Source organism: Gymnoscopelus microlampas, assembly GCF_963454915.1.
Source record: "Gymnoscopelus microlampas genome assembly, chromosome: 8".
NCBI classification, from domain to species: domain Eukaryota; kingdom Metazoa; phylum Chordata; class Actinopteri; order Myctophiformes; family Myctophidae; genus Gymnoscopelus; species Gymnoscopelus microlampas.
The window spans coordinates 3,416,308-3,443,039 of record NC_139945.1 but is presented as its reverse complement, the minus strand read 5'-3'; the positions used below and the strand labels follow the sequence as shown (position 1 = coordinate 3,443,039).

The 26,732-nt window shown below is 42.7% G+C and overlaps 1 protein-coding gene across 1 annotated transcript; it reads left to right on the top strand.

Annotated features, from left to right (window-relative positions):
- Window positions 1–1,470: 1,470 nt before the first annotated feature.
- Window positions 1,471–25,986, top strand: LOC311050272 (complement C2; the record flags this gene model as incomplete). The annotated part of the gene is made up of 19 exons (XM_084064284.1): window positions 1,471–1,551; window positions 2,123–2,223; window positions 3,206–3,353; window positions 4,363–4,548; window positions 6,426–6,605; window positions 6,702–6,800; window positions 7,432–7,565; window positions 11,447–11,585; window positions 14,116–14,250; window positions 14,600–14,704; window positions 15,859–15,996; window positions 16,807–16,913; window positions 19,814–19,937; window positions 20,577–20,721; window positions 22,051–22,124; window positions 22,800–22,906; window positions 23,575–23,707; window positions 25,018–25,067; window positions 25,822–25,986. The coding sequence occupies exons 1-19, from the start codon at window positions 1,500–1,502 to the stop codon at window positions 25,984–25,986; spliced, it is 2,322 nt and encodes a 773-aa protein (XP_083920410.1). The 5' UTR covers window positions 1,471–1,499.
- Between the last annotated feature and the right edge of the window lie 746 nt (window positions 25,987–26,732).

The following is a 26,732-nucleotide window of genomic DNA, read 5'->3' as shown; positions in this document are numbered from 1 at the left end:
TGCGTGCGTGCGTGTGCGCGTGCGTGTGTGTGTGTTAATGGGTAATGATTGGTCAAATCAAACAGCAGTCTGGTCAATATACAAACACAATCACAGAGGACTGGGACACAGACTCAGTTGTTAACACTGTTACCAGGCAAGTTCACTTCTTTTAAATCACAACTAAAAACCTTTCTGTTTGTCGCTACTTTTATTGACATTCTTTCATTAATTATTCAGCACTGTAATTTGGTTTATAATGTTTTCACTGCAGTCAAATGTTCCTTTATATTGTGTTTGTTGCTCTGTGTCCTGAATAGGTGTTTACTATTAAGGAAATGGGTGTTTAACTTGCCTTTTGTTTGTGTTTTTTTTCTTTAAAGAATTTTAATGGTTCCATGTGTTAAATGAACACAGAGGGTTTTACAGTGTAGATTTGGGTTACAGTAATAGTTTAGTTCACTGATTCTCAACCTTTTATATGTATTTACTTTTTATTATTATTATTTAGTTCACCTCTGGGACCCCCAACCAACATATTTAAGCATCCATTTGGACCACTGTGGTCCTCCTCAGCAGTGGTGTAAAGTAACTAAGTAAGCCTACATGTACTCAAGTATAATGTACTTTGAGGAATCTATACTTTACTGGAGTATTTTCCATTTTCAGTACTACTCTACTCCAATACATCTCAGAGACAAATATTATACTTTTACTGCACTACAATCATTAGTTACTTTGCAGATATACATTATTATATTATAAAACACATGTTAACCACTTCAGCCCTATTTCATACAGTACATAGGCTATTTGAAAATAGCCGATCTACAAGCTCACAACGCGTCGCACTATTTTCAAACATTCTAGTACTTTTACTTTTGGTACTTTAAGTATATCTTGACGCCAATACTTTTGAACTTTTTTACTCAAGTGACATTTTTGAACACAGGCCTTTCACTTGTAACAGAGTATTTCTACATTGTGGTATTGCTATTTTTACTTAAGTAAGTACTTTTTCCACCACCGCTTGTTATTGAAATAACAGAAATGTAATTGAATTGTTGAATTGAAATGTGTTACATCAGGGGTCTTCAACTTTTCAGGCCAAGGACCCCCTAGCTGAGAGAGAGCTGAAGCAAGGACCCCCTCTGTATACAATTGTGTTTCAACTTTTTTTGTTTACTTGGTCTGCTCTTTTTTCCCTCTACACCAAACACCTCTTTGCCAAAAATAGCAGATCTACAAGCTCACAACGCCTCGCGCTGCGAGGCGTTGTGAGCTTGTAGATCTGCTATTTTTGGCTAAAGTTCTCCCCAGAAAAGGGATGCTAGGATTCAATTGGTTAAGGTAAAAATATAAAAAAAATATATCATATCACACAAAAATTTGGCGGACCCCTAGTAACTCTGAGGACCCCCTAGGGGTCCCGGACCCCCTGTTGAAGACCCCTGTGTTACATGCAATTAAACGTATCTTGTCTTGCAGGAGTTCAGAGAGTCTGCTGGAGGTCAGAGGTCATGTGTGTTGCAGTGATACTGAGTGTCCTTCTGTTCAGCTCCGTTCTACATGGTGAGTCTGATATCTATCTATGCATCTGTCTCTCTTTAAAGGAGTAGTTCACCCAAAAAAAATAATCCTCATGTATGAAGCCTTGAATTCATGGAGATTGTTTTTTGTTTTTGTCGCATTCCTAAGCCAATAATTTGATGACCGTGGGGTGTGTAATTGATAGAAAATAAGTATGTTTTGGGGTTAACTACTTTTAATACCTCATGCCTTTGCTGTATCTATCTATCTATCTATCTATCTATCTATCTATCTATCTATCTATCTATCTATCTATCTATCTATCAGATCTATCTATCTATCTATAATTGAATATAATTTTATCATTTCTGCTTCAGTGTTTCTCAAACCTTTTCATGCCAAGGACCCCAAATGAATTAATGATTGATCGATCAATTGATTTATATTATATTTCTTGTTGTCATTAAAATCGTAGTGTTTTGGCAATTATTTTGGGGGTCCACATGCAATACCCTCGTGGCCCACCAACAGCCCTGGCTCACATGTTGAGAACCATGTGGATCTAAATGGATCAGAAATAGTGTATCCATAACCCACCATATGTTCCTGTCAGCTGATCAGCCCGAGGAGGAAGACTATGAGTATGAGGATGAAGGTCCTATCAGCTGTCCCACCACAGAGAGCATCAGAGATGGATCTGTCTCCTACTCACAGGTAGTCACACTTAAAGGGATAGTTCAACCAAAAAAATACTTTTTTTCCCTGTGGATTAGTCACTCCATGGAGACTTGAATTTATGGATATTTGAAAAAATGAATGTGACAAAAACAAAAAAATATCCATAAATTCAAGTCTCCTTGGGGTGACTAATAGATTTTTTTTTTTAAAGTCATTTCGGGGGTGAACTATCCCTTTAATCAATTTAATTGATTAGGGGGAAAACTAACTTATTTAATTTTTTTCTCCAATAATGAAAATAGCTGATCTACAAGCTCACAACTTCTCCTACTAGTATGTGGATATTATTGCTGACAGTTGCTGTGTTAACACACATACCGGTTCATCAGTTTCGTTTCAAAAGAAGTCGCTGTGGTTGTTATAAAATGAAACCAAACAGACCACTTCTCTTTTCTTTATTTTTGTCAGCAGCAGCTGTTGTGTGCGTGATGTGTCTGTTCTGATGATGTCTGCAATCAATCACATCAAATCAAAGTTATTTATAAAGCACATAAAAAAAACTACTGTTGTTGACCAAAGTGCCGTACACATTGTAACCATAGACATCAACAACGAGACAAATATAATCCTTGGTCTCTATACTGCCTCCCCCTGGTCAGCCAGATGATGGAGGAGAAGGGAACTGGTTGGAATAACGTGTTCCTTCCATGCGCTACGTCCTACCAGCGAACCCGGGTGATAAGAAGCGCTTGCTAGCTCTCATGCATTGAAGGAGGCAGGAGCTCGGCTCTGGGCCCTACGTTGGCAGAGGGAGTGTAGCGCCCAGGAATATTTAGACAATAGGCACTGGGGGGAAAGAAATGGGATTGCAAAACGACTAACAAAAAAAAACACGACACATATAATCCACACGCACAAATAAACAATCATCAATGACATGTGAATAAAACATAGTAAAAAGCATAGCAGTGGGATTCAATGCTTGTGAATAAAGGATTTTATTTTTGTTTGCACAAAGGCCGGTGAGCAGGACAGTGTGCTGACCTACCGCTGTCACCCGGGGTTCTACCCTTACCCTGTCAGCCATAGGCTATGTGGCGCCGAGGGGGAGTGGTCCACCATGAGATCAGCCAATGGCAGACCGGTATCCCGGGCCACCTGTAAAGGTATAATGTTTCAGAGGACGGTAGGGGGGCGGGATTTATGATAAATATCACAACGGGACGCTTTGTGACGTTGAAGATCGGCTATTTTCACTTTTTTGTGTGTGTCTTCAAATTGAAAGTGGTTTTATAAATATTGAAGTTTAAGGAACGGCTCGTAACTCCATTTTAATACGCTCCAGTCTGTATCGGAAACAGCAGGAAAAATGTTTTGACCTCACCGCCTTCTTCGGGTTAGAAATGGTTTGCTGCTGTTTTGAGTGAAGTTGTTTTAGATTTCTATATGTATTTGGCTATTCAAAAATAGCAGATCTACAAGCTCATATGAGCTTGTAGATCTGCTTTTTTATCATAAAAATGTGTGCAAATCTTTGAATATACATCTTTTAAAGTGAACATTTGTAACTCAAATCTTTGCTTCTGGGGGGTTCCTGGAACAAAATATTTTGAGATATTTTGTATTTTTTTTTAACAATTTATTTTCCAAAAAACTGTTAGGATTTAGAAACATTTTTAGAATCGGCCTCAGGTCTTAATGGGTTAAAAGTGAGTTGCAAGTCCTTCCTTTCTTTTTTTCTATCAATTACACACTCCATGAAGCCATGGAGATTATTTAGTTCATCAAAATATTGGCTCAGGAATGCGACAAAAACTAAAAACTCTCCATGAATTCAAGTCTGGTACCATATTATCATGAGCATTAGTGAGGACCACTTATATGAAAATGGGTGAAGTGGTCCTTTAAGTAATTTATCAAAGTCATTTCCTTGGTCATATCAGCCCTGTGCAATTTGTGTTGACAATGCCTATGAAGGCCAACAGAGATGTAATGTTTATGTTTATAAGTTCAAACGTTCAATGTCAGAAAACACAATTAAATCACTGATTTGAACTGCTGTCTGTCTGTCTGTCTGTCTGTCTGTCTGTCTGTCTGTCTGTCTGTCTGTCTCTCTCTCTCTCTCTCTCTCTCTCTCTCTCTCTCTCTCTCTCTCTCTCTCTCTCTCTCATATAGAGGTGTTGTGTCCAGGTCATGTGCAGGTGGACAACGGTGAGATGAGTCCCAGGGCCCAGTGGTTCCGTCCGGGCCAGAACCAGAGCTTCTCCTGCCTGGAGGGCTTCACCCTGTCCGGGTCGGCCCAGAGGACCTGCACCCTGTCTGGACTGTGGACCGGAGCCACGCCCATCTGTGACAACCAGGGTGACTGGAGGAGGAGCTAAGCCTTCCTTGAGACTACAACGTTTTCATTTTGCTTTCAATAATTGTGTTTCTAACCCATTAGGACCGGGAACGCATCCATGTGTCATTTTTGGGCGGCGTAGCCGCCCCTATAACTGGGGTTGGGACATTGACATTTGCTGCACTGTGATTGGCCACCCATTGTACACCCCATTGTACACCCCCATTGTACACCTCTTCCACCCACAATGGGTGGCCCCTGGCCATTGGCTACATTAGTACAACGCTAGCTGCACTGTGATTGGCTGACTATATTGGCTGACTCTATTCAGCACTGTGATTGGCTAGTGAGACACATGATGAAATGAACAACCTATAAATAGGACTATGCACTTAAAAAAAACATTTTTTTTAAAAAGTGAGCTTCAAAACAAAGTGATGACCACTGTGATGACCACACCGCCCACTTCACACTGGGTGTGATTTTTTATTAGATTTCTTTGAGCTATTCAAAAATAGCAGATCTACAAGCTCATAGCGCGGCACCCTGTGATTCAACAAATGTCTTCTAAATCCGTTTTTTTTTAAAAGAAAAACGTATGTTGCTATAATATCCGTGGTGCTCAAACTTTTTCATGTCAATGACCTCCCAAAATCATGTGTATTTGGCCGCGGAGCCCCTTCTGAAAATGTTTGGTTCCAGGGACCCCCAGAAACAAAGATTTGAGTTAAAAATGTTCGCTTTAAAAATATATATATTCAAAGATTTGCACAAATGTTCACGATTTCTTTCAAAAAAATGACCCAAAGACGTCTTAAAATGACACAGATGTGTTCCCTTCACGGTCTTAATGGGCTAATCTACTTTTCTTGATTTTGATTGATTTTCTCTTTATGATCGCCCTAATTGATCAGTCTGATTAACCGCCTAAGGCAGGGGTCTTCAACGTTTTTCAGGCCAAGGACCCCCTAGCTGAGAGAGAGAGATGAAGCAGGGACCCCCTACTCTACATTGTATGAAATTGTGTTTCAGATTAACCTTTTTTTATTGACTTGGTCTGCTCTTTTTTTCCCTCTACACCTATAGCTCTTTGCAAAAAAATAGCAGATCTACAAGCTTGTAGATCTGCTATATTTGTGGCTAAAGTTCTCCTCAGAAAAGGGGATTCTAGGGCGTCCGCTGGCCTAGCGGTCCAGGCGCATACCACATATGCTGATAATACAGGTTGACAGCGTATACCCCAAGCCCCCAGCACCACGGTAGAACAGTGAGGCGGCCAAGCCTGGTGGTCAAACCTGAGAATGCACTTAAAATGCTTCTGCGCGTGCATCTCCCGTTTGTGTGCATGCTCACGACGTGTCACGACCCATGCCATGGAACCAATGGAATGGACCCATGGAACCAATATGGAACCAATATTTCTTACTTCCGGGTGCTTCAAAACGCCACTGAGCAATTGCGTTGAAATGAACAGCTGGGGCCGGGGCAATCCGCCCTCTAGTTATATTATACCTCTATGGTATACCCCCCATCTCTCTCCCCATTTCCTTCCTACTATCCTATCAATAAAGGCAGAAAAAGTTGAAAAAAAAGAAAAGAAAAGGGGATTCTAGGGTTGAAGTGGTTAATGTAAAAAAACATATCATATCACACAACGATTTGGCGGCCCCCCTGTAGTAACTCTGAGGGCTCCCTAGGGGTCCCGGACCCCCTGTTGAAGACCCCTGTCATACTTTGTCGTACAAAGTGTCGCAGCGAAAATAACCGATTTACAAGCTCACAACGTGTCGCCTCGCGGCAACGTTGTGAGCTGGTAGATCTAGAATCTATTACCTTTCTTATAATTGATTAAATCAATTAGTGGGAAATTAAACCGTTGCATTCCCCCTAAATGCAGCTGATGACTGTGCAGACCCCGGGGTCCCTCCAGGGGCCCGCAGGTCGTCGAGGGCCTCCTGGTTCCGGACGGGAGAGAAGGTCCGGTACCGCTGTGAGGCCGGACTGGACCTGCTGGGATCTGCTGAGAGACAGTGTCTGGAGAGCAGGGAGTGGAGCGGTACCGCCCCACGGTGCCAGGGTAACTATGGACTTTCATGTACTGTATGTATTTTATGTCACGTATGTGTTTTATATCTACATTTTTTCATGCATGTATGTGTGTGTGTGTCTGCAGCGCGCTATGTGTTCGACTCCCCTCGCGCCGTAGCAGAGGCCATGGGAGGCTCTCTGTCTGGAGTGATGGATGTTCTGTCTCCACATTTCAAGAAGGAAGGTGGGTTCAACCTGACCCACACTGACCCAGGGGGGGGGGGACTGTCATGATCTGGTGGTGTGGTGAGGGCCCAAATGCAGACAGTCAGGCAGAAATAGAGTTCAAACCCATGATTGGGAATTTAATACAGGATAACAGGGGAGACGTGAAAACCACAAACTAACAAGATACATACACTAAACATGATGTGACACCAAACAATGACTGGACAAGGACTGACTGGGGAACAAGACTAATATACACATGAGGACTGATTACACATTGGAAACACCTGGGGAAGACATGAACACAGAACCATGAAAACCAGAACAGGAACATAACATAGACATACGACCTAGACACAGACAAGTCTGTGACTGTGACAGTGTGAATTAATGTACAACCTGACCCAGGGTGGAAAGAATGTGGGTTAATTAATTAATGTCATTGTCGGCAATGGTGTCAATAGGGCTTTGCTAACTCACATTTTGTGTTTGTACAGTATGTGTGTGTGGTAGACAGACAGACAGACAGACAGACAGACAGACAGACAGACAGACAGACAGACAGACAGACAGACGTAGTGGTATAGTGGTTGGTACTGAATTGTGTTCATTTTTCTAATGTTTCACGATCCTTGTCGTCCTTATAGAGTCATTGGAGAGGAGCATCCGTGTGTCCAATAACAATCGTATGAACATCTTCATCCTATTGGACACGTCAGGCAGCATCAGCCAGGAGGATTTCAACAAGAGCAGAGACGCTACCGTCCAGCTCATCAGGAAGGTCTGGGTCACATCTAGTCTGGGGGGAGGGAGCTCATGATTTTGGGGGGGGGCCCAGCAGTGGTGTGTTCTCGTTTTTTTCCGGAGGGTATACGATAATTCATTCCCAGCACGACATGCGCGTGGTCGTGGGTATATGCTTGCGCGTTTCCAATGGATGAAATGGTTAGTTAGACTATACGCTTTTTTCCCCCCAAAAAATTGCACTGTATACAGGGACGTCACAGGCTCTGAGAAGGTGGGGGGGGTGGACTTTCGGTGGACTGTACCCCTTACTTTACACTTTGGCTATTCAAAAATAGCAGATATGCAAGCTCATAGCGCGGCACCGAGTGCCGCGCTATGGGCTTGTAGATCTGCTATTTTTGAAAAAGCGTGAAAAACATTTGTAACTGTCAAATGTAAACACATTTTGTATTTTCAAACTTTTGCGTTTTTTGGGGCGGATTTTGTTAGTTTTTTTCGTGTTTTGGTTACTTTATTTTGGTTTTAGGGTTAGGGTTAGGTTATTTAATTCTTATTTTTGCCTGATTTTACCGATTTATTATCAAAAAAAAAATATATATATATTTTTTATATTTTCAAAAAGTGGGGGGGATGAAATCACGGATCTGTGAGAGTGAGGGTGTCGTGTCGTACACACAGTGAATGGCCCCTGACTGACGTATACAGCGTAACACTGTAGAACACACCACTGTGTCTAAAGTGACAATTTAAGGACCTTTTTAATACCTCTAAAATATAATAAAAAATAAGAGCATTTCTGAGTCAAAAGTAATCAACAAGCTATACTACGTTATAAACACTGGTCGAACATTGGCCAAATTGTCAAATAACACGAGAAAGAGGCAAGCGTTGTGAAAATAGCTGATCTACAACCTCACAACACCTCGCGATGCGAGGCATTGAGAGCTTGTAGATCAGCTATTTTCACAATATTTATCTGTGGAACAGAGTCAGACTAATTGCCATGGTGCGAGGCAGAGCAGAATGTAGGAGAGGCTGAATTAGGGGTCGATTCAAAGTGTTTATTAACTCAAACACAGGGATTGCCAACTAAAGGAACAGAACTCATGACATTTCACAATGTGATAGCAACCAAACACAGGGGACAGGGGGGTATAAATACACTAACTAGGACTAACCAGACAACAGGACAATCTCCTGAAACACATAGACAGCCTCGTAGACGCCTCCTTCGGCTCTGAGGCATTGGTATCTCAGGCGCCATTTCAGAGGGGGAAAGCTTCCGCATGAGTCACAGAAGGGGGCGTTCGGTAGGCCAATCAGAGGCAGGTGGGGGCGGGTCTTTTCGTAAGAGGCAGCGCACAGCAAAAGTCAGTTAGACGCGCTGTGATTGGCCAGTAGTCACTTTGAATGGTAGCTTTCCTCCTCTAAAATGGCGACTGCGATACCAGTCGCTCCAACGAACTGCAGAGGCCAATGAGGTATCTAGGTTTCTATATCTATGTCTTTCCACCTCGGAGGAAAGCCTGGTATTCGTTATTAATGGCCCGTGTGATCCGGTCTACGCCACGCCTACTGGAAAAAAAAAAAAAAAAGCTATTTCTCTTTCCTGAAGTTGCGGTTCCGGTTTGGCGGAGCCGCTTTGTTTTGGTTCCTCCTGTTAGTTTCCCCAATCCCTATTTAAATGGAATACAATGTTCCCGTGGGATAACAAAGGTAGACAGACACTAAATAGTCTCCGGAAAGTGCACTCACATTTATATTTAAAAAATAAGCTAAACTACGCCACATCAAGGATTTTATTAGGTAGGTCCTATTACAATGCCCTTGATCCCGGCCGCAGTTATTTTGGGGTGAGGTCTTTCCGGATTTGCGGGTTCCGGCCACCTGATGACACGCCTGGTGACGTAGGGTTACTTTACTTCCGCTCCCGACTGGATCACAAACCCGAAAAAGGTATTCATTGATCCCAGGCTAAGAGGACACATGTGGAAACACTGGTTAGACAAGACAGGGACAGAACTACAGGGGCAGACAGGAAGGCACATAACAAACTACAAAATAAGAGTACACAAAATCATGCTAAGAAACAAGGAACATAAGAAAACACAGCTTGCAGTAGTAATAGGCTCTATGCATAGCAGCCATATTGGAAAGAAATTGGGCCTCTTCTTACTTCCTTAACAGGTGTTACCAATGATACTAATGAAGGCTCTGTTCCATTCTGGTCAGGGTGCTGATATCGTGCATGTTGGCTCACTAGAAACACTCCATTTTGGTTCCCAAATGGCCCCTTATGGTGGGTGTGTAACTCTGAGAGTGTACAAATGGAACCAAATGGACCCGTAAGGGTCCATTTGGTTCCATTTGTACACTCTCAGAGTTATGGGGGTCCTTGAAAATAAGACAACCACTATGCCATACTAAATGGAACAGAGCCTTCATTAGTATCATTGGTAACACCTGTGAAGGAAGTAAAGAAGGGGCCCAATTTCTTTCCAATATGGCTGCTGTGCATAGAGCCTATTGTAGGAGTTGAAGCATTACTGTCACGATCCCTGACTAGTTCCGTTCTACTGTTTGTCAGGGTGGGGGGTCCCCAGTTCAAATATGATTATGTTGGGGGGTCGCGGGCTGAAAAGGTTGAGAACGACTGCATCAATGTGATTTTTACTTTACATTGTTCTTCAGCAATTGCACTAATCTGGCTTGTAGATCGGCTATTTTTGGCACAAAGCTAGGTGTAACTCAAGCATTGCGACACCATCACGGCATGCCAAAATAAATATTTTTGTCGACTAAATAAACTTAAGACAACAATCTTATATTTACTCAACTAAAACTAAAACTAAAAACATTTCAGTTGACTAAAATATGGGTAAAACTAAATGGCATTTCATTCAAAAGACATGACTATAACAAAATCTAAATTTGCTGTCAAAATTAAAGGGATGCTTCACTTTCAAACATGTTTGGGGTCATTTTAACATCTACTCAGGCTTTTGTGAGCACCCCAGAATGAAAAAAGTAATAAAAAAACACGGCCCCTCACATATTCGGAGGGCAGTATGAGTCACCAGAACCAAGGACGGGTGTTTTCGATGAATCTATCATGGTTAAAATGGAGTTTTAAGATGGATTTGTATAGGAAGGGGGCGTGTCTGATAAAATTAATATCAAATATCTAAATACTGAATCAAGCAACTTAAAAACTGTCTGGGGGGGTTCACAAACGCCTGAGTTAGACGTTAAAATGACCCCATAAAGTGAAACATCCCTTTAACACTGATTGTTTCTATAGTTTGACACCAGTGTTGATTTCGTCGACTAAAACTATGACGAAAAATGTTGGTCGACAAAAATATCTTTCACTGACGAAAACTAAAGAAAAAACGAAATAAAAGCTAAGCTATGATGACTAAAACTAAGACAAAATATAATTATTGACAATTTTGTCAACAAATAAAAACTAGACAAAAATGTTAGTGAGGGTCTAGTGGAGAAGAGGTCCAGTAGAACTAAAAGACAAGTCATTTTATGTTTGGTTGCGCTCGGGTGTTGCTCTCTGAAAATAGCAGATCTACAAGCTCACAACGTGTCGCGCTGCAACACGTGAGCTCGTAGATCGGCTATTTTCAGCATACAACCAAGTGTAAAAACAGCCATTACGACGCCATCAAGGCACCGCCAACATACATTTTAGTTGACTATATCAACTGTAGATTTAGTCAATTATGGTATTTAGTCAACCGAAACTAGACTAAAACTAAAACATTTTAGATGACTAATATATGATTAAAACTAAATGGAATTTTATTCAAAAGACTATGAGTAAAACTAAATAAAGATTTGCCGTCAAAATCAACACTGTTTGACCCTTACATGTCATGTTGTTTCCACTGTTGTTTCTCTAAGCTGGACAGCTATGAGGTACAGATGAGGTTCCATGTGGTGTCGTTCGCCTCACAGCCTAAACTTATCGTCAGCATCCACAACGAATCGTCCAGCGACGCAGAGGTGGTCGAATGGAAGCTGATGAAGTTCAAATACGACAGTAAGACTGCATTCCTTCATCAGTGTGTTTGTTTTCTCTTGTGAGCTTGTAGATACAGCTTGTGGCTATTTTGGCTATTTTCAAATGGCCGAAATGTGCTGTGTACAGGGCTGAAGTGGTTAATGTGTGTTTTGTGATAATAATCTAAATCAGCAAAGTAACTAGTAACTACAGTTGTCAAATAATTGTAGTGAAGTAAAAGTACAATATTTGCTTCTGAGATGTACTGGAGTAGAAGTAAAAGTATTGGAAATGGGAAATACTCCAGTAAAGTAAAAAATCCTACTTAAGACCTAGATGGGGTTGGCGAAAGGGCCTACTCTGTGTGGAGTTTGCATGTTCTCACCGTGTCCCCTAGGGTAGGTAATACCCTCACAAAAACATGTAGTAATCCTGGTCTCCGCCTCCCCCATGACAACCGGGGCGCCTGATGGAGGGGAAGGGAACTGGTTGGAATAACATGTTCCTTCCACGCGCTACGTCCTACCGGGGAAACTCCTCCCCCCTGTCAGGTGACAAGAAGGTCAGTTGGCTCTCATGCATTGATGGAGGCATGAGCTCGGCTCTGGGCTCCCTAGGCTGGCGGGGGGAGTGTAGTGCCCAGGATCACTTAGATATTTGGCACCGGGTGAAAAAGGGTTACAAAATCATGGGATAAAAAAAAAAGTAAAAATGTATGTATGTATGTATGTATGTATGTATGTATGTATGTATACTAGAAGTTCGGGCCGCTACGCGGCCCGAACGTCTAGCGTGACGCGTCGTTCACTTTGCAGTGCCACCTTACAGGCACCTCACAGTGTGAGAGAGAGTTTTGTGCTCTCCTAAATCCACGGCAGGCTTTGAAAGTACCCACTTCAGAAAGAGGTGACGTGCCTCACCTCTCCAATGACCAAAACCCACTTTGTGATTACTCAGACCTGGTATGGCAGACCTGTGGGGAGTGTGCAGTGGTGTACAATGTGAAAAGATAGTTGAAATCTCAGGAGATGAAGTTAGCAGTTTATTTGTGTAAAAGGTGGATAAGAATGAAATGGTGTGAAAGACAGTGGCGACGTCGTCAGGTCCACAGGTTGTCATGGCAGAGCCTGCAGAATGGGAGAAAAGGAGAAGGCAGGAGTCAAGCAGACAATGTGAGACGTCCACCATGGATCATGTGATAGTGAAGGCAGTGATTTTTGTGTGAAGTTGTAGGCATTGTTGGTTATGTTGAGCAATGAGAAATGACACATGGAAGAATGCAACAGCCTTACCTCAGTGGGGAAGAAGCACTTTTGTGAAAACCACGTTTTCCGTGACGTTTTCAGTGTGGTTTTCCTGCTGCTGTATGGCATACTTTAGGCGTGCTGGGTCACCCGTTCTTGAGCTGGCAACATATAGTTGTCCGTGAGTGAAGACAGGGGATCGAAGCCAGACCCCAACTGTTGTAAGTGTCTGGCCTTGTGATTTGTTGATGGTGGTGGCGAAAGCAGTGCGGACTGGAAACTGTCGCCTGGCCCAGTCAAAAGTGAAAAGTCCAGCATCTGGGATGATGACTTGAATGATGCAGATTTATGCAGGCTGCATATTCTGCTTAAAGAAGAAACAAACAAAAAGCGACAGAGATATATGCCATATATGGGCATAAAAGGACACATACAAACAGATACATAGATCCCCATATATGGGCATGAAAGGGAAAGACAGACAGATCCAGAGATCTCCATAATAAAGTCAAAACGGGTCCAATGTGATGTCATGCTGTCGTGAGATTACGTCACACTGGCGTTGTGTCCATATTCGGGACGACCGTCTCATCGTCATCGTCGTCTTGGTAACAGGTTGGTTTGTTGTGATGATGTAGTGTAAAGTTTCAGACAGACAGTAAGAGTGATGCAGTGTTGCATCACTCTTGCCAGATTGCAACGTACATACATAGACCCCAACTGTTGTAAGTGTCTGGCCTTGTGATTTGTTGATGGTGGTGGCGAGAGCAGTGCGGACTGGAAACTGTCGCCTGGCCCAGTCAAAAGTGAAAAGTCCAGCATCTGGGATGATGACTTGAATGATGCAGATTTATGCAAGCTGCATATTCTGCTTAAAGAAGAAACAAACAAAAAGCGACAGAGATATATGCCATATATGGGCATAAAAGGACACATACAAACAGATACATAGATCCCCATATATGGGCATGAAAGGGAAAGACAGACAGATCCAGAGATCTCCATAATAAAGTCAAAACGGGTCCAATGTGATGTCATGCTGTCGTGAGATTACGTCACACTGGCGTTGTGTCCATATTCGGGACGACCGTCTCATCGTCATCGTCGTCTTGGTAACAGGTTGGTTTGTTGTGATGATGTAGTGTAAAGTTTCAGACAGACAGTAAGAGTGATGCAGTGTTGCATCACTCTTGCCAGATTGCAACGTACATACATACATACATACAACGGACAACCGACATGGCGCAGGATTCAAATTGTAAGGTAGATATGTATTCATCCACAGACCATGTCACTCAAGCCCTTCCATGTGTTCATGTGCACAGGTCACGGCAGTAAGAAGGGCACCAATCTGTACGCTGCATTGCAGAATGTCTACGACGCCCTGGCCTTTGTGAAGCAACGCAGCAAGGGCAACCAATTCCACGAGACACAGAACATCATCATCATAGAAACGGATGGTAAGCTGCATGCACACACGATCGTGGAGTTTGTGGGTTCGAATCCACCACTGTGGTGAATCCGGCTTTGTCGGATGCACTAGACAGAAATGTTTTGTTTTTTTTTAAAGATATTTTTTGGGGCTTTTGTATGCCTTAATTTGGACTGGACAGTAGGCTGACAGGAAATGGGGAGAGAGATGGGGCGGAGACATACAGCAAAGGTCGTCGGGAACAGGAGTCGAACACGCAACACGCTGTCAAGCTGGATTGCCAGCGTATATGGTATGCGCCTGGACCGCTAGGCCAGCGGACACCTCAGAAATGTACATTTCTGTCTAATAAAATCAATCAATCTCTTCTTCTTCAGGTTACTCCAACACAGGTCTCCAGCCCCAGGTTGCTCTGGCACGAATCAGAAACCTACTGGGCTACAGCAACACATCCCTGGACCATACGGACGAGACTCTACTGGGTACACTGTTAATATCACTGTTTTTACCAGTGCAGTTATAATATGATGATGATGATGATGTCAACAATATCACATTGTTCTGGTAGTGGTTTTAGCCTCAGGAGTTTCTGGGCCCTGTATTGCCTCTTATGACTAAAAGCACAAAAGGTTTAGGCATAAGAGGTAAAGAGAGGCTGTCTGGAAACCCAAAGGTAATCACAGTATTTCCATCAGCCACTTTTGTGTTGTTTTTAACCCCAGACTTTATATTTTCTTTTCTCGGTCGTTGGATTTTCTTCTTCACAAAATCCACTCACAAAATGTCATTATGTTCTTCACTATTGTCTCCGCCAGGTCTAAAGGCATGGCGAGAGTATGTTTTGCACCCTGTCCGTCCGTGTGTCCGTCCGTCTCTGTGTCTGTCTGTGAACAGCTAATCTCCGGCACTGTTAGCCCGGCCGCTGCAAAACTGTGCACACACACTCTCTGGATGCCAAAGCCAAACCTCTGCCCTCAAATTTTCAGATTGGCCTGTTTTAGCGCCACCAGGAGGCCGATTTGTGCAAAACACATTTTTGGATATATCACTCCTACAGATTTTGTCCAAACCTCACACAAATCAGTACACAGTATCTCTATAGTAATGTGATCAACACGAATCTGTCCAATTCTCCATATTCTATCCTGATTGGCTAAGATTGACTTCCAAAGTTTGCAGGATTGGTTCGCAGGTCTAATTTAGCACAACACAGTTTTTGGAACAAAATGCCTCAAATCATGAATGCAGTGTCCGATTGAATGGCCTAAGAAGAAATGGCAACCCTTTTCACATTGGCCTATTATAGCGCCACCAGGAGGCCACAGTAACCTACCTGACCTGGCGGAGACCTGTGCTCTGAGGAACACTTTTTTCTAGTTCTTTGTCTTTTAACTGTGTCCGAAATAAACAATCCAAATAAAGAAAAAAGTAAAAAATAAAATCACTCGCATGTTGAGGTCAACAAGCATTGTATCTTTTGTATCTGTTTTAACCAGTGTGAACGCAGCATAAGACGTGTGCGTTCTCGGATGTACTATATGTGTGTGTGTGTGTGTGTGTGTGTGTGTGTGTGTGTGTGTGTGTGTGTGTGTGTGTGTGTGTGTGTGTGTGTGTGTGTGTGTGCACGTGTCCTCAGATGTGTACGTGTTTGGCGTTGGGGAAAACGTCAACAGACCTCCGCTGAACGACCTTGCCTCAAAGAAGAACGGCGAGGAGCACCTGTTTCTGATGAAAGCCTACCGTGTGCTGGGAGAGGTGTTCAATAGCATGATCAGTGAGTTCTAATTAACCACTTGAAACCCAGCAAAACAAGTCTAATCATATCTACCAGCTCACAAGCAAGGACCCCCATACCTCTGAGAGTGTACAAATGGAACCAAATGGACCCTCATGGGTCCATTTGGTTCCATTTGTACACTCTCAGACTTACACACCCGCAAGGGGCCATTTGGAACCCTCCTCAAGGAACCATGTGGGTCCCTGGACCACACTTTGAGACCCACTGGTGTAGCAGAGTGTTTCCAGTGAGCCAACATGCAACAATATCAGCACCCTCACTCTGTTTGACCAGAATGGAACAGAGCCTTCATTAGTGTCATTGGTAACACCTGTGAACAGAGCCTTCATTAGTGTAATTGGTAACACCTGTGAACAGAGCCTTCATTAGTGTCATTGGTAACACCAATATGGCTGCTGTGCATAGAGCCTATTTTCACCATAGACATAAAAAAGGTAGACGCCTCCTCCGACTCTGGGGGCGTCTGTATCTGCGGGCGCCATTTTTGGGAAGGCAAACTGCCTATCAAAGTGACTACTGGCCAATCACAGCGCGTCTTGTCCGGGACTTGGCAGAATCTAGTTGTATACAAATATAACGGGATATTTTCTATACAACTAGATTCTGACAAGTCCCGGAAAAGACGCGCTGTGATTGGCCAGTAGTCACTTTGAGTGGCAGCGTGGCTTCCCGAATATGGCGGCCGCGGATACAGCTCGCTCCAATGAACTGCAGCGGCCAATGAGGTGTCTAGGTTTCTACATCTACGATTTTCAGCTGTGTTATTGATGTGACTGATTGTGACAGGTGACGAGAGTGTGACAATGTGCGGGGTGGCTCAGGAGGAAGTTTCTGAAGACGCCCAATACAAGGGGAAGGTCTACACCAACCCCTGGCACGTCACCATAAAACCGGTGAGAAATGTGCATACGTCTGGCCGCCCGACTCACCGGGATAACATTCGCTACGATAACATGTCACTAACACATTCCAACGGTAAACGTGTGTTTTGGCGCAGTGTTCATTTTGTCGACTAAAATGACGAAAAGATTTTCGTCGACTCCCTTTTTTTCACTGACTAAAACACGATGCCCGGTCCATATCTATCGGTCAGATGTGAATTAATTACATCAATAAACGGAGAAAACTTCTCATTATAATAGGATTTGGGTTTATTCCAGAGAAGAGATCTTACAAGCGTCGGAAAAGCATGGTTCCAGATATATTCTTCTGATGTTAAAGGAGAGTGCCGGTCATTTTTGTTTGTATGTTTGATGTGTCGCTAATCACTCACCAACATACAAAGGAACGTTGAATATTTCCAGATCTGCCCCTGTTGTCCATTCTGCAGACCCCTTGCAGCGGCATAATGGGAGAAGTGTGTAAGAGTGAAAATCGTCAATTTTAACCGATGTAAAGTCGTTGTTTTTTCTCCTACTAGTCATCATGGAGTCTCATGATACTCAAACATGCGCTGAATGTCCCGCATGAGCTACCGTTCGTGGAGAACGACATGACGCTGGTTGCTTGTTTCTCTCACAAAATCTGGCACACGCCAGGTTCTGTGAGACAAAACAAGCAACCAGCGTCATGTCATCAAACATACAACCTAAAATGACCGGCACTCTCCTTTAAAATAGAAATACAGAGTTGTATACACATAATGTGGGGTTACGCCTTTCGTCATCACCTCAGCCGTCAGTTGTGTCTCGACTGGCTCCGTTTCCTGGGCAACCAAGGTTGCGGTGTCATTTATGCACAACGTTCATAACAACAAATCCGTGTGGCAACGAGGTTAACCTGCTATAAAATATTGTTGACATACCAGAAGGAGCCCATCAGACCAAAACAACGTTGCAGAGTGCCTGAGAGGCACAAACACTTTTAAATAAACCGCTCACAAAATGTAAGGAAACTTGAATTTGGGCCATTATATCTCCCCTTTACTAATACCAATCAGTAAAGTGTTATATATCATTTTTATCGGTGATTAGTCAGCTTTACAATGAGGTACAGCTTGTAAGCAACGGGCATTTGTGGAATGAGCAACACAGGCAAACGTGTGGGTAGCGCCGAGCAAAAATGTGCCAAAATGGCCTGTTAGACTTTTCTGCTGACATTCAATGTCGTGACATTCATGACATTCAATGGGCACAGGTGTATGACTGCCTCACAGGTGAGTGACTGGCACCTGAACATGGGTTCTGCAACTTTGTTGAGTTTGTGTATGCTCCAAGCAGCAACACTGCCCCCATGGAAAGATGCCACTTTTGTCAGGATAAGGCCCGTGCAATAGGGCAAGTGAAGCTGGTGTTCCGTTACGCGGATTATGCATTATTTGATGTCAGCCCTGGTACCATTTGCAGGCAGGTGTGTGCCAGTCAAAGGTGTATGACTGGCACCTGAGCATGGGCCCTGCAACTTTGACATCTGTCTTTGGTACCGTTGTGCAAATCTTGCCTGTAAATCTATGGTTCCTCAGTGAAGCAAGGGGTCTGGGTTGTTGTCTTCCTTGTTGACTTCACCAGTCTCACAGAACTTAGTCCTAAGTTTGGAAATGGTACCAGGGCTAACACCAAATAATGCTGACACACTGCATAACGGAACACCAGCTTCACTTGCCCTATTGCACGGGCCTTATCCTGACAAAAGTGGCATCTTTCCATGGGGGCAGTGTTGCTGCTTGGAGCATACACAAACTCAACAAAGTTGCAGAACCCATGTTCAGGTGCCAGTCATTCACCTGTGAGGCAGTCATACACCTGTGCCCATTGAATGTCATGAATGTCACGACATTGAATGTCAGCAGAAAAGTCTAACAGGCCATTTTGGCACATTTTTGCTTGGCGCTACTCACACGTTTGCCTGTGTTGCTCATTCCACGAATGCCCGATGCTTACAAGCTGTATCTCGTTGTAAAGGTGACTAATCACCGATAATATATATATATAACGCTTTACTGATTGGTATTAGTAAAGGGGAGATATAATGGCCCAAATTCAAGTTTCCTTACATTTTGTGAGCGGTTTATATTAACACTGAGTGCCATTGATGTGTTTCACGTGTTTCACCGCAATGGCGCAGCGTGCAAATGACGTGTTTGACGTGTTTTTGAAAAAATATGTTTTTTTTTAAAGTTTAGAACCCAAGATATCATCATTTGAAGATTTGCTGCTCCATTCACTTCTTGTTTAACTTATTACTGAAAAGGGCTGTATCTCGGCTCCTGAGCACTTTTTTTTTTACTATGTATTTTTGGCTGGCACAGTTTGCAATATTTATTTTTATTTCATGTGAAATGAGTTAACACATACAAATGGAAAATGGTACACTTTAGATGCATCAGAAAATGGTACAAAATGAGAATGATCAGAGCATATACTCACAATTTCATCAACAAATAGACAAAAACGTTATGGGGGGACTAGTGGTGAAGAGATCCAGTAGAACTAAGACACGTTATTTTATGCTTCGTTGTGCGTGGGTGTAGATCACACCCACGCACAATTAGCTGATAAGTAGCTGATCTACCAGCTTGTAGATCAGTGAGCTTGTAGGTCAGCTATTTTCGGTATAGCCGATCCGCAAATCAGGCATCACGACGCCATCCAAGTCCTGCCAAAATTAATAAATAAATGAATTAACTACTAAACGTACTAAATCAATTGTATATATTTAGTTGACTAAAATATTACAATATTTAGTGAATTAAAACCAGACTAAAGTTTTATTCAAAAGACTATGACTGAAACAAAATCTAAATTTGCTCCAAATGAACACTGTTTTGGCACCTTCTCTCCTCTCTCCTCCGCAGGCTGGCACTACGACTACGTGTGTGGGCTCCATCGTGAGCAGACACTGGGTGCTGACGGCCGCTCACTGCTTCGGCAAGGACGCCACCGAGTACGACACGACCAAGACAGCGGACGTAGAACATGGTCAGTGCAAATGTTTTAGCTAATTATTTGTGATTAATTCATTCAAATATTCATACGCCGCCAACTCTGCGTATGAGTAGCCCACGTGAGCCATGACGTCACACGTTCTGTGGTTTCCCTCCGTTTTCCATGTTTAGCCTACATGGAGAAAGCGAGGCGGAGCGTTTTCAAAGACTTCCGTTTTAAAGTTTTGCCGTTTTCTCTAGAGACCATTGCCGTCGAAACCGTTGGTTCTCAAAGTGGGGTTTTGGGAACCCCAGGGGTCCTTGAGGGAGTTCCAAGGGGTCCCCAGCTAAATGAATTTTACAATATAAATTGGGGTCCCAGATATACATGCCATTAAATGGGGGTCCGTAGCCCTAATGCATGTCAAACTGGGAGGTCCTTGGAATTCAAATGTTTGAGAATCACTGCTAGAGCCGTAAAAATCGTCAATTATGGGGGGGTCCCTGGCGACTGCCATATCTTTTCAAATGGGGGTCCGCGGGCTAATAAGTGTCAATTTAGGGGTCCTTGACATAACCGCTGGTTTAAACGGGGGGCCTAATGTTGTGTTTCTATCTCTAGGTGATGGTACAGTCAAAGGGAGAGTGATCATTAACCCCCTGTACAACACTACTGTTGTGTTTCTATCTCTAGGTGACGGTACAGTCAAAGGTCATGTGATCATCCACCCCCTGTACAACACCAGAGCACTGAGGAGCAGGAACGTCTCAGAGTTCTATGACTATGATATAGCTCTGGTGAAGCTCAACAGCAGCATCCCTCTGTCCAGCAAGGCCAGGTGAGACGACAAGCCCCTCCAACACACACTTACAAACACACTGTTACAATGTAGACATTCAGCAGACGCTCTCATCCAGAGCGACTTAACTCGCATTCAATCCGGGAACGCATCTGTGTCATTTTAAGATTCCTTTGGCTATTCAAAAATAGCAGATACAAAAGCTAATAGCACTCATAGCCCGGCCGGGCTATGAGCTTGTAGATCTGCAATTTTATTTAAATCTTTTTTTTTGCAAAAAAATATTTTTTTTTAACTCAAATCTTTTCTTCTGGGGATTCTACAAATGTCTTCTAAATCCTAACAGTTTTTTTAATTCTTTTTTTTACTATGTTGCTATATATCAGTGGATCTCAAACTTTTTCTGCACTCGGTGCCGTGCTATGAGCTTGCATATCTGCTATTTTTGAATAGCCAAAGGATAAAATAATGGTTAAGGTGGTTAAAATATAAAATGACAGATGCTTTCCCGGGTCTTAATGGGTTAACCACTTTAGACTGACCTGAGTTTGGTGCGTTCTTTTTCAATCTACACCAAATGTCTTCGCCGATCTACAGGCACAGCGCTTTACGTGATGCGTTGTAAAACGGCTATTTTTGATGAATGTCTCCCCCCAGAATAGGGGATGCTGGGGTTAAACGTCAAGTATAAAGTTATTTTCAATCTGTCCTACTAGAAACGGATATTCTCTGAAGTTTTCCTCGTGACATACTGTACAGTATAAGAAAGAAAAACAGGTGTGTTTCCTCTGGATGCCTTTTTTCGTTTAGCCAGTGGGTGCTCAGCTACAGTATGTATATAACTTAAATCAAAAACAACCAAAGTGGAAAAAGTGGCACTCCAAGATAAATGATGAGACTGGCTCAGATGTAATTTCTCATTTTTACTGAGAGAACGCTGACGCGTTTCGGCCACAGCCTTCCTCAGAGCAGATACAAAAGTACTGCACAGGATCTTAGCATCTGCTAATTTCAAATAGTAGATCTGGTATTTTCAAAAGATTTTAATACATTTTATACGGGATACCTTGTGAAACAATATTCGCAATATTCTGCGTCAGAGTACTTTTACTTTTGGTACTTTAAGTACATTTTGATGCCGATACTACTGTGTAGTAAATTAGTAAATAGTAAATTTGCAATTCCGGACTTTCACTTGTAACAGACTATTTCTATTACTGCTGTATTAATACTTTTACTTTTAAGTATAAAATGTGAGTACTTTTTCCACTACGTGTGTGTGTGTGTGTGTGTGTGTGTGTGTGTGTGTGTGTGTGTGTGTGTGTGTGTGTGTGTGTGTGTGTGTGTGTGTGTGTGTGTGTGTGTCAGACCAATCTGTTTGCCATGCACCGTTCCAGCCAACCGAGCCCTGAAGAAACTCAACTTGACGTGTGAACAGCACAGTAAGACCTGACCTCTTGACCTTTTAACACTCACATAAAGTATTAAAGGTGCAGTAAGGGATTTGTTTTACTATAATACGTGTTAAATAGCTCCATATTGTGATAGTACTATAGAGTGTTTGTTCAGTGACGGGGGTCTCCGTCTCTCCAGCTTTTTAGTAAACAGAAAATGTGTTTTCAGGTCAGGAGTCAGGATACCAATTTTATCCAATCAGGAGAGAGAACTCATACAGGATAAACAATTTAAATTGGAAGTGATGACACAAAGAAATGAGAATGAGAAATGACACAATTGGAACTGGAACACTTTTAAAATTTAAGCTGATAAATGGGTACTCTACTCTCTCCTTATTGGCTGAATTTAGAAGCAACCCACACACAGGAGACACAAAGAGTCTCCTTTGTGTCTCCTACCAGAACCGCTGCCTACCGGTCCACTGGTCATCAAATTATTGGTTTAGGAATGCGACAAAAAACAAAAAAATCTCCATGAATTCAAGTCTCCATGGGGTGACTAATCCATAGAAAAATAAGTCATTTTGGGGGTGAACTACATCCCTTTAAGTCACAACTATTACCTCACTGTAACATGTGTCTGTGTGTGTGTGTGTGTGTGTGTGTGTGTGTGTGTGTGTGTGTGTGTGTGTGTGTGTGTGTGTGTGTGTGTGTGTGTAGAAGAGGAGCTATTGTCGCACAAGGAGACTGCCGCCTTCTTTATCCATAAATCAAAGTCTGAGGGAAAGTCCAAACGCAAACAAACACACATCCACAGAGGGAGCCAGGTGAGTTTATGTTACTTTCTTAATGCTATTATTTTACATTATTGTCTTAAGAGATTATTCAATCGATTACGTTAACTCTCTCAGTGCCAAGCCCCGAGTTATCCCGAGTTTTTTCTGAATGCCCTCAGTGCCAGAACGAGTTTTTACGTTTTACTGTGATCGCGCTATTCTGTTTATTTTTCATCATCAGTTTCACTTTCTGATTCCTTCAGACTCACCGGGTTCCGGTTTCATGACGCAGATTCCCTTTCCGGTTCTCATTTTTTCCCCCCGGTCATTTTAGGCCAGAATAGGGAAAAAATATGTTTTTTCACACGGTATAAAAAACTAACGGAGAGCTCCACTTCTATTGTCTTTAGTCTGGGTGAGGATCAGTTACATAAAAACCTACCAAAACATGCAAAAAAAATGTTTAAACCTTTCAGATGGTCTTGTAGGAGTACTTTGGTGAGGAAAATATAATGTTTTTTTTTTTCAAAGTACAAATATATCCGGGTCCTAGGGTTAAGTGCTTAATTCATAATGTACTTTTTCCCTCCAGTCAAAAGTGCAATATTTGTCTCTGTCTGAAATGTAGTGGAGTGAAAGTCCTAAGTATCCACAAATACAAATACTTAACCACAAGCAACAGTGCTCAGGTAGTCTACATACTGTGTTACATGTCTCAGAGGCCAGGCTGTGTGGAGAAGGCCAAGCAGACCCTGAACCGTCCCACCGATGTGACTCTAGAAGAGTATGTTCCTGAGAGGTTCCTCTGCTCTGGAGGAACGCAAGACCATCAGGATGCCATCAGCTGTAAAGGTCTGACGCTAACATCTAACTCCATCAGCTGTAAAGGTCTGACGCTAACATCTAACTCCATCACCTGCAAAGGTCTGACACTAACATCTAACTCCATCAGCTGTAAAGGTCTGACGCTAACATCTAACTCCATCAGCTGCAAAGGTCTGACACTAACATCTAACTCCATCAGCTGTAAAGGTCTGACACTAACATCTAACTCCATCAGCTGTAAAGGTCTGACACTAACATCTAACTCCACCATAACTCCATCACCTGCAAAGGTCTGACCCTATAAACATAACTCCCACCAGTTAAGGGTCTGACACTAAAAACATAACTCCATCCATCATAACAATCATAACGCATCCCATATAGCAAACGTGTCAATTGAATGTTTTGTGTATCTTTGATATACAAAACAACGGACAGGAACATATATTGTGGGCGGTCCTACGTTGGGAGGGCATTATTTTGAGTGAAATGTATTTGCGGCTCCAAAATATAATTATTTTCAGATACATGTATATTTCTACATGTATCTGAACATATTTATATTCAATACAAACTGTTCTGAATGCGGCCCCATGTAAAAATGGTGCATTTATATAGCGCGTTTATCCAACGCGCTTTACATTGATTGTGCCATTAACCCATTCACACACACGTTCACACACCGATGGCGGAGGAAACCATGCAAGGCACCAACCTGCTCATCGGGAGCAATTAGGGGTTCAGCGTCTTGCTCAAGGACACTTCCACACTAACTCTAGGGGAGCCCCCCAGCCCGGGATCGAACTGGGAACCTTGCGGTTTTCCAGTTCACTCTACCCGGCCACTCTACCCCTGAGCCACTGCCGCCCCCTCCCATGTGTTAACCCATTGATACCTGAAGCCGATTCTACATGTCTCCTAAATCCCAACAGTTTTCTCAAAAACGTATGTTTCTATATGGTGTGGTGCTCAATCTTTTTCATGTCAAGGACCCCCAAAATTATATGTATTTGGCCGCAGATCCCCATCAAAATATTTTGTTCCAGGGACCCCCCAGAAGCAAAGATTTGAGTTAAAAATGTCCGCTTTAAAAGTATATATTCAAAGATTTGCACACATTTTCACGATTTTTCAAAAATAGCAGATCTACAAGCTCGTAGCGCGGCACTCGGTGCCGCGCTATGAGCTTGTATATCTGCTATTTTTGAATAGCCCAAAGTGTAAAATAATGCTTTTTAGCTCAAGTCTAAAAATGACACAGTTCCAGGTCTTAATGGGTTAATAGAATCCATCCAGTTGTAAATGTTAATCTCTGTGACCTTGTTTTTGAATCACAGGTGATTCTGGTGGTTCGCTGTTCCTTCAAAAAAGAAAGCGCTACTTTCAGGTCAGTAACTAACTGTAACTAACAGTAACTAACCCTGGCTAATAAGCCAAATATGCCTTAATACATTATAGTTGTCCTTTATAACTAAAACATTTTTTTTTAAACACCTTAAATATTTAATTTATTTTAGAAACAGTTAATCTTTTAGTCAAGAGGGGCAATGCCCGTCGCACGTTGATGATGTCATTTGTCCATGTGTGGTCAGCCCTATGGAATGCATGTGGAAAAAAAACATAATAAAATATTGATTTTGATTTGATGCTCATATTAACCTTAGGACGTATTAAGTTGTTTTTTTATTTTCACATGCATTCCATACATTCCATTGGGCTAGACATCATCAACCTGTGACGGGCATTGCCCCTATTGAGTGAAAGATGAACTATTTCTAAAATAAATAAAATATTTACGGTGTTTTTAATCTTACATTTCAGTTACAGAGGACAAGTATAATGTATAAAGGCATATTTGGCTAATTAGCCTGGGATCCTTTTAAAGGGCCCTATCTTGCGCCCTACCTTATGCCTGAACTTACAAGCCATATTTTACTAATTTAGAAAAACATTTTTAAATAGTTCAACTAGCCGATCTACATCGACTCGTTGTGAGCTTGTAGATCAGCTATTCTAACTATGTTTCCCTCCCCAAAATAGTAAAGAAATGGCAAAAATAAATTAGGGATAAGGGCCCTGCAAGATAGGGCCCAAAATTTGTATGAAAAAAAACAACTGCTCTAACAAGCTGTCGCCACCAGGTGGGGCTAGTGAGCTGGGGCACTACGGACGTGTGCGGCGGCGCGCACAGCAGTGACAGACCCCCTCCGGACGCCCGTGACTTTCACATCAGCCTGTTCAGCCTGGTGTCCTGGTTAAAACAGCACCTCGGTGAAGACCTCCAGTTCCTGCCCACTGTCAACTGACACACACACACCACCAACGGAGGAGGAAGAAGCAGTACTCCACATCTGTATCTAAAAGGAGCCATTTTTAACCTTATCTTCACACACATGGTCCTCACTAATGCTCATGATAATATGGTACCATTTTTTTGTCTACTTCAGTGTCATACTTCAAGGGGTTTCTAGGGGTTCCCCAGCTAAATGATCATCAGTCACTCTGAGGGTGTACACATGGAACCGAATGGACCCTAACGGGTACATTCGGTTCCATTTGTACACTCTCAGAGTTATGGGGGTCCTTAATTGGCCTAATGCAGGGGTCTTCAACGTTTCCAGGCCAATGACCCCCTAGCTGAGAGAGAGATGAAGCAGGGGCCCCCTCCAGTGCCGGTGCTAGGTAGTTTGGCGCCCTAGGCAATATTTTTCCTGGCGCCCCCCCCCCCCCCCCCCCCCGCCCCCCCGCACCGCCACCGTTTTCTGCCACAGCGCCACCTAGATTCTGAAAAAAAAAAAAAAAAAAAGTGTTTTTTTTTTTGTTTTTTTTTGCGCCCCCCCCCCTAGTGGCGCCCTAGGCAACTGCCTACTCTGCCTAATAGGGCGCGCCGGCTCTGGCCCCCTCTATATTGTATAAAATTGTGTTTCAGATGAAACTTTTATTGTTTACTTGGTCTGCTCTTTTTTCCCTCTACACCAAACACCTCTTTGCCAAAAATAGCAGATCTACAAGCTCACAACGCCTCGCGCTGAGCTTGTAGATCTGCTATTTT